This window comes from Leptosomus discolor, chromosome 21 (assembly GCF_034619465.1).
Source record: "Leptosomus discolor isolate bLepDis1 chromosome 21, bLepDis1.hap2, whole genome shotgun sequence".
Classification (NCBI taxonomy): Eukaryota; Metazoa; Chordata; class Aves; order Leptosomiformes; family Leptosomidae; genus Leptosomus; species Leptosomus discolor.
Window position 1 is genome coordinate 7,089,805 of NC_141411.1, and position 12,549 is coordinate 7,102,353.

The 12,549-nt window shown below is 40.8% G+C and overlaps 1 protein-coding gene across 3 annotated transcripts in view; it reads right to left on the minus strand.

Moving 5' to 3' along the window:
* Positions 1 to 12,549, minus strand: part of KDM5B (lysine demethylase 5B) — a 57,663-nt gene that overhangs the window by 36,523 nt on the left and 8,591 nt on the right. For all 3 annotated transcript variants that reach the window (XM_086476645.1, XM_086476648.1, XM_086476644.1), the window contains exons 2-5: positions 8,288 to 8,365; positions 6,830 to 6,952; positions 5,789 to 5,959; positions 249 to 383 (exon numbers count right to left, since the gene is read on the minus strand). In XM_086476645.1, coding sequence (XP_086332771.1) covers positions 249 to 383; positions 5,789 to 5,959; positions 6,830 to 6,952; positions 8,288 to 8,365 — 507 coding nt within the window. The remainder of the gene's footprint in view (positions 1 to 248; positions 384 to 5,788; positions 5,960 to 6,829; positions 6,953 to 8,287; positions 8,366 to 12,549) is intronic.

Below are 12,549 nucleotides of genomic sequence, written 5' to 3' on the forward strand. Positions count from 1 at the left end.
TTCAGAGTAGCACACAATCTTTACCATATTATTTAGAATTCATGCATTTATAAATATTTAGATATGTTTAACAACGACAAAGAAAAAGTTAAGCAGCTGTTTGCTATGCATATATGTTTAGCAATCTGATCCAAATAACATCTGTCCCGTAATTTAACTACAACCTGTTGTGCCATGTGGCTAGGCAAACTAGCACTGCACTATGGTTTCACCACAGCGTCTGCCCGCGTAAAGACAGATTATCTCACCTCTGCTCTCAGGCGTTTTGCTCGACGAGCAGGTGGACAAGTTTCAGATGGCTGAACAGACTGTCTCTGCGGAATATCATGGGGCTTATATTCCTTGTCCTTTGTGTCACTGGTGAGATCTGGTTTCTGCAAGCACTAGAGAGACACAATTTGATTATTTCTGCCTCCACTTCTAATAAAAACTTGGTGTGGAACAATTTCCTGGCTAATGTGAAAGAATGTAGACAGGGCTTTAATAATTACTGTGCTGAGTTAATAAAAACAGTATTTATGACAACTGTAATGTTACCTATTTGAACAAGTCACAAAATCACTTTTTCTGCCCTTTTACTGAATGCAATAACCATAGTAAAGGATCTTAGATAAAGCTGAAGTCATCCTTTAAAGGTTATGAGCACCAAACATTTCGCTATGGGAATACCAACAGCAGCTCTTCTAGTAGACGGTGCTTTTGGAGACTGTATCAACAGCACACTGGAAACTTCTGAGTGTCCTCAGGTTGCAGTACTGTAACACTAACATACAGAGCAGCAGCAAAGTAAATTACGGCCTATCATACATCCCTGTCTTAAAGTGAAACACAATTCTGTCTGAAGAACACTGCAGAAGCTTCGTTCTTCACATGTTTTGGAGAAGACAACTCTGCTGCATGAATTAAGGGCAGAAGGGAAGACTATTAAGCAAGAACAGTTTTAGTTCTTTCAAGTTGCTGGATGAACACATTTAATTGCTGAAAACTGTGCATACATTTGGCAAGAAAAATAATAATTAATGACAATTCCAAGCTTGTCAAACCACACAACACACTCAGTAACAGCAGACAAAATATAACAGTTTTTAATGAGTAAACAATGAATCCTCAAGAAAGAAAAAGCCTTATGTTGTCAGAAAGTATTTCACAGGAATTGCTGGATCCACATTTCCCCAGTTCTGTTAATCTGTTTGCATCACAAGCATTTTCCCAGCAACAGAGAAACAGGACAGGAACTGCAAGAGAACCACCGCGGCAGCGTAAGGACTGATGCTCTGTAGACAGCACAGAAGTCAGACTTTCAAAAACAAATGCTAGGCAGAAGAGGGGATGGAAAAAGGAAGAAAATGTGGTATGTTAGAAGACAAGTCTATGCTGAAAGAAATATGTATTTAATACAAAAGAAGTATCAGTCAAGGGTAGCAGGATATCATGAACTATCACCCACAGACAGCCCACAACACTGCTCAAAGAAACCTTCAGAATTTCTGTTTTAATTAGGACTGCTTTCAGTCTCAAGACTTTGTAAGCTCTAGATTTATTCTTTGAAAGAAAATGTCTGACTTCATTTCAACATTACATACACAAAATCCCCCAACATAAGCAGAAAGTCCTGGATGATGCTCAAAGGTGGGCATTCTCCCATGCTGAGTACCTGGAGGCCACAGAGCACCGCAGCTAGCTCTTCAGAAGAGCATGCTCCCTTAAAGCTCACACTGAAAGAAGATGATGTGAATTATTTCATATTAACATCAGTGGAAGAAAGTTAAAAAATAAGTTTTTCAGGACAGAAAATGGACAAGCAGAAAAGGCAAGTGAGTAGGAAAAATCTGAAAGTGAGAGAACAGAAAAGCAGATTACATTAATGCTACACAGAACATTGTCAAATTTGAAGACTTCTGTAAAATCTGGTTCCTTGAATCGTGTCCTCATGTGAAACACAAATCTTTCACTAGAAAAGAAAAAAGTTTCTGCTCCTTCTGTTAACAGAGGACATATGATCCTTGAGAGCAAGTATCCAGAAGGCAAACAGCTTTTCCTAAACTAAATGGGAATGAAACCTTGAAAGAGAAAAACAACAAATAGCATAACTTGCCTCACTTCAGCAGAGTGTCCAAGAAAAAGAAAAGTACTGTTCACTGAAAAAAAGCCCAAAAGACACTTCCTAAATATCGAGGTTTCAACAACTATTTAAGCAAAAACATTTCACAGTGCCTCAGTAACCCAAAGGCAAAGCAGCAGTATGAAATGGCTGTTAATTAACATTTTCTGCTGTATCCAGAACTAGAAGTGTAAGTCCTGTCTTAAGGATGGGAATTCCTCTGAACCTACATTATTCCTAGACTGATCTGACCAACTGCAAGCATACGTCTTGAACCAAGGACACTAGCAGCCAAATCCTCTCCCAGTCAGCAGAGCCTTTTTGGTAAGGTTAAGCTTCTATCAATAGTTTACCACAAGCTCATCCTATATACTGCAATCTAGCCTGTCACCACGATCTCATCATACGCTGAGAAGATGGTTGTACATCTACATATAACCCTTGAACTCCAAATGGTGGCATAGAGTGAGTTAAAAGCCCATCAGCTGAAACCATTAAGGAGCAGCTCCTTCGGCAGTCAAAGGACACGGCAGGAATGTTCACAAGGCCTCCAGGATGTCAAAAAATGGGGAAAAAAAAAAAAAAAGGATATAATTAATCTCCCTGATGTTTGTGAAGTAGTGATTTACACCAAAGCTAGTGACCCAGGCTCCCTGTACTTGCAGAATACAACTGGTCTACCCCTGCTACATATCCACTTGAGGATAAGAACCACTGAACTCCAGAAGTGCTTATTTTTCTGCAGTAACAATAAAGGGCCCTAAAGAACCATCTCACATAGAAACATCTGTATTAGAGGCACACACATATAAATCTTTGGACATATGAATGTCCCTCAGGACATTAAAGCCTTAGTTTGGAAAAAGGGACCAGACCCAGAATTACTGAACCAGTTGTATTCACCGAAAAACAGACCACCACAGCCCCCCCCGAAACTGTAGCTGTATTTAAAATCATGTAAACATCTGGGCAACACATCACAGAATATGCAGTGGCAGAAGATTCGGGACACCTCAGTTCATGGAGGGGGACATTCACCCCTCTGGGCACAGAGCACGATTCTGTGGTATCATACTGCTGGCTACGATGGCCAAGAATACAAGCGAGGCACAGACAGTAAGAACCAGTACACAAACAGTTTTACTGTAACTACTCCGGAGACAAACACCCAAGACCTGTCTAATCCGACATTTCAGATAAGAATAAAATACACCCCTGTGGAGAGCTGCTTGGGGTATTAGAAACTGGCTGATTTAAGAAATTTTTGCCATTTGACTGAACAAGAGCTTTAATAAAAACATGCTATCTGTTCACCTCCGAACAGCTCCAGAGAGTTTCACTATTTTAGTATGTATATAGCAATATCTCCAGCTAGGATATTTGTCAAAATAACTCCTGAAACCAGTTGAACATATATTTAAGCCACACAAACAATTAATGCTCTACACAGATCTGGATGAGATTTAAGTTATGGCACAGTCATCAGTGGAAACTACATCATTCCATATTTTTGGCTTTCGCAGAAAAGTCAATGAATATTGCAAGTACTACCAATTAAAAAAAAATAAATCAAAAAAATCAGTGAATGCAAGCACTAATCTTTTATGGATGATCCTGGCTGCATGAAGAGTTTCTCTCAAAAGGCTTGTTGAAATATCGCACAAAGTAACCACACATCTCAAACTGACAGCTGTCAAATCGAATAGCTACATCTTCTCCAAAAACAAAAATCACAGATGCTTAGATTCCCAGTAAAGCACTGAATAGACATACAATAAAACGGACACCTACACAAGAAGCATCTGGGAAAGCACCACTTACTGAGAACACATGGAAGCAAGCCAAAAAGAATCTCATCTGAGATTCTTCCTCCAAAAATGTATTGCAAAACAAACTCAGCTGGAAGACAACATTGTCAGGAAGAAGAAAAAAAAAAAGAAAAAGTCCTATCTTAAGACTGAAAAGTGAGCTAAACCAAACATATTTCTGTGGATTCTCTCAGTTCATTGAAAATATACATCTCTGCCACATATGGGAGGGGAATATTTTAACAGCATTTGGGGGTGAGGAGTTGAAAACTGAAGTTAACCGTACCTACCATAGCTTTTCCAGAACTGCACCCACTAAACACACTGGCTTGGAACAAATGTCAGGTGCCCATGGCAAGAGAGAGCTTGGAAAGTTACATTTAAAAAGAAGCATGACCTCATTTGAGAAGGCTTTTCTCTTCTAAAAGGGTCTACTGTTGACAAAACCATGAAAGTAAACATCAACTGCATGACACTCACATGGGCAACCTACATTTCCAGGGAAGTGGGGGTACCATGTTAACTGTTTTACAACTTTTAATTAGATCTTTCCCTGTGCAATTGCACCTCAAAGACACAAAAGCAAAGCTAGATGTCACAAAACACAACAGCTTCAAAAAAAAAAAAAAAAAAGAGAATCTACAGTTTTCAGACCTAATAAAAATGCAAAGTTTTCAATGAAAAGCCTTCAGAAAACGGTGTTGCTTTCCACTGCTTAACATGAACATGTTTGAGGCAAGCCAAAATATTTTTGATACAACAGTCTCCCTGGCACAAAGACTTTTATATCAGCTACATTTTGTTCTTATCCTCCGTTTGAAAAACACTCAAATCTACACAAGTTAATTTTTTCTGAAGGGTCCGCAGAATCTAGCTGTTCTTCACTGGAAAGATCATTGCTAGCTAAACAAAAAGGCTTCAAAATTCCAGCCTTTTCTGACTTATGTCAAATCCCTCCCTCACTTTGGTAGCTTTATGTAGAAGGCTAGTGTTGATTTCTGTAGACAGAGACAGGCTTGTAACAGGATTAGGGCTTTTATTGCTTAAAAAAGGTCAATGCTCCTCTCTTTGAAAGAGCATCATGATAAGAGTGTTTCAAATAAATAAAAATGGATGTTGGCAACTGCAACCTATTTTGGTTTTCCAAATAAATGACTGCTGCTCTAAAAGAAAAGCCCCATTCTTTATTAGGGATTACGTTGCTTCCACTCTCAACCAGCCCTGAATTTTGTCTTAATGGCCACATCTAAGCAGGAAGGATGAAGACTTAAGCTTGAAAAAAGTCACAAGCCATACTGTTAACTGCACTGTAACATCCACGGAGCATTCCTCAACACAAACACGCTTATTGAAAGTGAGATGAGTTACTGCCACAAAACTGCCATGGTTTGATGCAGTTCCTCAGTCACGCTGTGTGCAAGTGATACAGAAGCACGGCACCCTTGTTCTATCAAGAGAGATGGACCTGTAATGATCTGCGAAGAGCAGTATTTTGCATTGGACAAAAAAGCATTAAAGAAATCGTTACAGAAAGCCTGAAGTCCATTGTCACGAGCCTTCTGTAAAGTGCAAAGAGAAAATACAGAAAGGTAATATTCAAAGCAGTCAGTAAGAGGTTACCTTGCAGAGTAATTCTAAAAACTTTACTTTTGACTAGAAGTTTGCCTACGGCTTTCGGAATTGCTTGCATCAACACCACAGACTGCATCTTGTCACCTGCACGCCATAAAGCATACAATGCAGTCTTTGGAAATGTTCCATCAATTAAAAAAAAAAAACCAACCCAAGAACAACCCACAACCCCCAAAACCCCCAAACAAACAAAAACCAGACTGTCAGCTAAATTAACAGGACTTCAGTCAGCTTCAGTATAGCTTACCAATAGGCTTGCTCCAGACTGGAATAAGTTGTAAGGATAGAGAATGCGCTCGTAGTGTGCACGGATGTGCGAACCCACGGCTTTGCCAGGAGCAAATCCCATCCTAGTGGCTATTTTGGTCCATTTTCTCTCCTTGCAAACTACATCAAATCCTCCTTCTTCTGCAACTAGCTAAAAAGCAAAACCAAAATGGTCATGTATTTAATATCAAAATTATCAGCGTTTAAGGACAGCACTGGTAGTTTAAAAGGCAAGACAACAGCTCAGTTGCTATTTTAAACCAGAAAAGCATGGATTTTTTAAAAAAAAACACAAAACATGCAAGTTGTTTAAAAGCTATAACTGAGCACATACCATATAAACTATTCAGGAATTGTAAACTTGCTGAATTACTTCAGACACCAGTCAGCACCTGTATTAGATGACCCAACAGTAATTCGGCCCACTTTTGAGAATTTGTCTGGCTGCAATTCGTCACGCCTCCACTTGGTATTACAACATGACTTTCTAGCACAGTACAATCAGTTCTTCTCACTGGAACAAGTACTATGAAATAGGCTCAAAAGTAACCAAATAAAAACTAACCTAAACATAAAGAAAACAGGGAGCACACATCCTTGGGGTCTGTGAATCCCATCCCTTACTATCACAATACATAAACTTCTCCAGAAGTTTAACAAGCTTCATCCTAAAAGTAATCGGATTTTTCTCCCGTACTTCTAATGGAAAAATGTTTTTTCTTACTGCTATCGTTGTTCAGAAGCTTTCTCCAGTAAAGCCTAAGTTTATTCTTCAACAGTTTGTATCCAGGTTCAACTTTAAAGAAGAGCTGGAAACTTAATTTGCTCTCCTAGCTTACATGGAAATTCCCACGATACTACATTTCTTACTATTTTGTCACATTAACTAAGTTAAACAAGGTAATACTTTTTCAGCTTAGATAGACCCCAAAATCTCCCTTGAACACCTGTGATACCACCACAGAAACTGAGATAACACAAGATCTTTCTAGGACAAGTTTCTCCCTTGTAACAGTCTTACTCTATTAAGCTGAAATAAATCCAAGATCTTCCTCTCCACATGTGGAATTTTCAGCGTACATCCTTGAAGCTCCCAAAACTTTGCAATCTGGTCCAGAAAATTCAGCTTTACACGAGTTTGGGCCTGAAAAACAAATAAACAAACAAACGAACTGCATACTAAATGCAGATTAAGCTTTTGTATCCCAGTGTTTATAATCGCAGCCTCACTTGCCTGCCTGGCTTTTCTCTCTGCAAGTGTAATTTTGTATTTTTCCCCTCTCATCTTATACAGAAAAAAAAAAAAAAAAAAAAAAAATCTATATAGATACCGCCAGTCTTTCCTCAAGTCACTTTTTGTTAACTTCTGCATTTAGAGAAGTACTTTCTGAGAACAGACAAGCAATGAGCTATTACTGCTCCAAGCTACCTAAACTAGCTGCATTGCTAGGATTTATTACATTAACAAATGTAAGAGTTTACTACTATTTGGTTTATTTGCAATAAGCCAAAAATAAACCAATATTTATGACTTCGTATCAAAAAAAAAAATTAAAAAGGGTTTTTCTGTTATCCCTTTTCACTCCCAACCACGTTTGTTTCATTTTTATGGATATAAACTGGTCAGGGCTGGGAAAGACAACAAGTCTGTTTACACAGCAATTCACACAGTGAGGTAATTGGATTGCTGCTATGTTAAAGAGTAGTGGCTGAGACTTAAATTTTGACACATTTTCTTTTCATTGCATTTTCTATTCTTAAGGTAAAAGCCATGTCTAAACAGACTAGCTTGTTCTTAAATTCCAAGGAGCTCTGAACCAGCTTGTGTCCACACAAACCTCTCTTAGCATCCACAGCCAGTATCTGAGCCCTTACCCTGGCACCTCACATAACTACATTAGGACTTCAGAAGGCAAACGTCATGAGAAAAATCAGGCAGGCAGAGTCACCATCATTCCAACTCGTACCAGTAGCGAGCTAAACGGGACTCTGCGCCAGTCCCTTCTTCTAGTCTGAATTCACGAAGGCAGTGAATGAAAGTGCTTGCAAACAGCAAATTTCCACCAACTGAATCCAGATTTTGTAATTGTTTCTTCAAAAAGGCCTGTTATTTTTATGGCACTCTGTAAATGCTTCATCTCTTCTACTTTTAAAAGATGCTGCATACAGGCAAAATGCAGACAGAAATCTATGGCACTGAACAATTTGAGTGTAATCACTTATAAGCACCTCTGCGTGGAAAAGGCCTGAATTACGTTCCTTTAATGAGCATTAACTTTACTTTTTACGCTTGGTATGTTTTTAACTAGGTTCTGAAACAGATGAATTTCTGTGCCAATTAAGAACTGATGTTCAGAGGTCACAAGTGCTGTCAGCTCAAGTCAAACACAGCTCACGGTCAATTCACTGGAAAACACCACTTCTCAAAAAAACATTGAAACATTTTGGAGCAGAAGCAATCTTTGGCTTTCCAGTTTACCTCTAATTCATTGAGCCTCTGGATCCTCGGTGTAAAGTGAAGCTTATCGACATCACACGCAAACGGAGGCTGCCAGTCCTGGAAAAAGTGAAGAGTTTCATCAAAAGACCAGGAAAATGAAGGAAACTTCTCTATAAGACAGCCAAAAGCCCAAAGCACGGAAAAGGTGGCCATGGCTTCCAAACCCGCCTCAGCAGCACAGCACGTGCCCCTCCAGCACGTGGCGGGAGCCCAGCACGGTGGCTGCATCCCGAGCTGCCAGCCGTCGCACCCACCACGCTTCCAGCTGCGGCGAGCTCCGCTCGTGTTTCCAAATCACTTCACGTTGAACAAGCCTTGAAAGCAGGATGAACGAGACAGGCCACGTGAGCTTCATTGTCTACCCCTTAAAATATTTCATTGGGCCTTTATAACGAAACCATGAACAAACAACACGTGGGGACTAAGGACAGTCCTCAAAGAGAAGCCTCCAGCCGCACACCGAGTCGCTCTGTCCCGGAGGTGCTGCACAGGCCATCGCCCCGGCCTCACCACCACCGTCACCTGCCCCGGCCGGGTCCCAAGCGGGAGCCGCAGGACGGCCGAGGGTTGTGTCTGCCGGGCAGGACGGAGCTCCCCGGGCAGTGCTGCTGCCGGGCAAGTCAAACCCACCCGGCGCTTTCAGCGGGAGGAACTGAGGAACAACCTGAGATAGGACGTCACTTATCTTAACAAAGTCAGTATTGTTGCCACGCAAAGCACAGGACAAAGTGAAGTTTCATAAACCATGATCCAAACTGTAATTCCTGCCTCGATCGGGCAGACTAGCACCCGATGCTCCTGAAGGACAAATGCAGCAGCTAGCTCTCATAAACACTGCTCTCCAAAACGAACAGCAGCTGCACTAAAAAATAGAAATAAAAGCTTCTTTTCTTAATTCCTTGTCTGCAAACATTCAGGAACATCTGGAATATGACCAACTGAAAAACGATTATTATTACTTTGACAAAATACCTGTAGTGTTATTTATAAACACGACTATAAAGCAATTTTATCTTTTAGATCTCTGACATCTATCACATACAGTTGGTTTGGCAATACACAGCTTCACTAAACCAAATTAGTTTTGATTTAAACTTGACAGTAATTTATTACATATAAAGCCAACTTATTATCACTAATTACAGAATGAAGATAACGCACATGAGAGCTACTGATAGTGGATTAAGACAAGAGCTTTCTACCATGAAAGAAAACAACCTTTACTCAACGCCTATGGACTAAGGCAACCAAAGTAAGACCGGCATCATAGGCAGAATATTTTGTTATTTTACCCGGCATATATAATATGAAAATCAGCATTACAAACAACCACAAAGGATTTGCAGAGCATTTATCTTACGTACAAACACCCAGACTCAATTCTGTATTGTGACAAGTCCACCCTGTCACCAGAGCAGGCCAAGGCAGAATCAGGTATTTTCACAGCTAGAGAGGAGGGATGCAAGACGCACCGAGAGCAGGGAAACCCTGAAGAGCAAAGAGGGACACCAATCTACGCATTTTATCAAACACAGGTTCACTCATCCAGACCTCTAAAGGTTTCTGATCCTACAAGGCAGTTTCAGTACATCAAAACTTGGCAAGGGTGAAATCAAAATTTGAACTGGAAGTTAGATGACAACAGGGGGAATCGAGATGACAATTTATCAAGAGGATGGCCAATCCTCAACCAGTGAGACATGCTTCTCAATCATTTTTGGTTTTAACTGCAGGACTAAGACTGGTGTCCAATGGCATGATGATGTTCTTAAACAACTAGATAAAATTAACCCTACGTTTTTGTTTGCCAGAACAGCAAATGCAATGAAAATAGCAAGTATGACAAAGGAAACGTTTGACATCCTTTTGTAATGTTCTGATATCTGATGACTCATTCGTGGCCCCCAAACTGTAAGATGAGAAACACGAATAGGAGGTTTTAGGGCAAGATTTGAAGGGTCATACGACAAATCTGACTTTCAGGCTGAACCAACTGGTTACATCCTAAGTCACAAATCTGGAGTTTGCTCTGTACACGAAGAGAGACAGACAGGAGACAGGCAACCAAACCAGGAGAGGACACACAACACCCTTGGGACATGCTAGGGACATTGTAGAAGGGAGAACTGTAAGATCCTAAGTGTTTTAGGCAGAGACAGTAAATGAAAATAGAGAGGCATGTGCTGACCAACTGCTTAGCTAAGTAGTGAGCCCAGGCTGTGGCCAGGTGGGCCATGCACCACCCTCCAAAAGGATCCTGCAGTTGTGATCTGCAGAAGACAAGAAACAGGAATAAAAAGGACAGCAGGAAGAATTCAGCTCACACAGGCGTTAACACCACCTCTGACACTGTTACTGAGCCCGACGCTGTGCTTCAGGGCTCCTGCTGGCAGATAAAGTACTGGCAGACCAGCAGGAAAGCCCAAGGAGGGAGCGGGGAGTGCAGGAGGCTCTTCTGGTTGGGCCACATGTCCCCTGGCACAGAGTCTGCTGGCCCAAGGAGAAGCCCAGGGGAAAGCCTGCATGCTGCTGGGGCACAACAGGAGGAACAGGATTCCTACCTGTTCCCACAGGTTCCAGCTCATGATCAGTCTTAAAGAAATAAAGATAAAAGGGTCCCCAGGACAGACAGAGATCTTAAGACCCACTGCTAGAAAGCTGCCTGTCTTCAGACAGGGCAGAAGCAAGCTTGTTCCCCCCACTCATGAAAGCAAATGAAGAAGTTTCCGTGCATGATCTTACAGAAATACCTCATTCACAACACGGTGTACCGAAACACACTACTCCAGAACTAGCTGATGAGCTTCATACGTGTCCTGTTTGTCACTGACTGGGGTACAGTCTGCGAAATTCTTTCCTTTTTGGCCAAAGATGCTTGCTCTAGCAAAGCACTAGTTATCTAGTTCATTGGAAAAAGTAACACGACTCCAGACAACACAAGCTTCCACAACAGGTATTTTCTGCACCTTGCAGTTTTTAAGTTCAACGATACTGACTGAACACTGCACAACCAGAACACTTTGACAGAACGTCAGCTGTTTTACAAAGAGAAACTTTGGAAACTCCATCTATTCAGCACAGGACTTTCAGTCTACCGGGCAGATGGGTTCATCAACTAGAAACAAACATTTAACAGCCTTGAAAGTGTTTAACTTTAAGGAAGGAAAAAGTCATTGCAAGAACTTCTGTTGAGATAGGGAAATTGGCTTAATGAGAGGAAACACTGGATTTACTCTGGCTTTTGACATTTTTAAGCAGGTAAAGCAGAGGGAAACGCATGCTGTATTTTATACAACAGGTCATATTAGAATCTTAAAAAAACGCTTCTGACTTTAGAAACACATTGCACATCCCATTTATCACAAACTGTTTCAGATGACATTAGTCACAGTTACAGACACATCGCCATTCACCATTTGGAGAAATTACAGCACGGGAAGTAAACAAGCCACCCTGACTATCATCGATTCATTTTAAAGTCCCAAACAGTTCATTTTGGAGCATCTGAACTACTCAAAGTCGAAACAACCCATGGGAATAATATTTATCATCTTATATTCCAGCGTATGGCAAGATCCTCAATTACTACACAAGATGCTTTCAACCCTTCTTTAGTAAGCATATTATTTACACAACAAGAAGCTTGCATACATTTTGAAGCACAACTTACTAAGAGAAATGCAATGTTTGTTAAAAGGAGTATTAAGAGACATACATGCTTTGAAAGAAATGCCTTTATGCACCTTGGAAAGGCAGCAGCACCACAAGAGGGAGCTTCTTCCTGGCCAGGTTAATTTGCAAAGCTGCTGATCTGCGTGAGGAGCTTTGCTGTGGAAGAGAAGAGCGCACACAACCCAACTCTACAGGCCCACCTCCCTTACGCTTGTGTCTGGGGAATCTATGAGACTGGCCATTTCCATCCGGCACGCACTTGCAAAGTCCTCAAAGTCACCTGGTCTGGATTCCTGTCCCCTGCCTTTTTCAAAAAAAAGTTTAAGTTTCCTTCAACAAGCACACTAAACACTAAGATTAAGGATATGCAAAAAGCAAGAAAACCTGAATTTCCTAAAAAATTAGGGGTTTTTATACCGCCCAGACTCTTCATCTGAAATGACTTTGTTGTTTTCTGTTGTCCATACAGGATTGTTAGAAGCCTGCAACAGAGACATGCAAAATCATCTGCCTACGTTAGCACGCATTTGTAACCAGACATAGCAGAATAAACCCGAATACCAATCTCT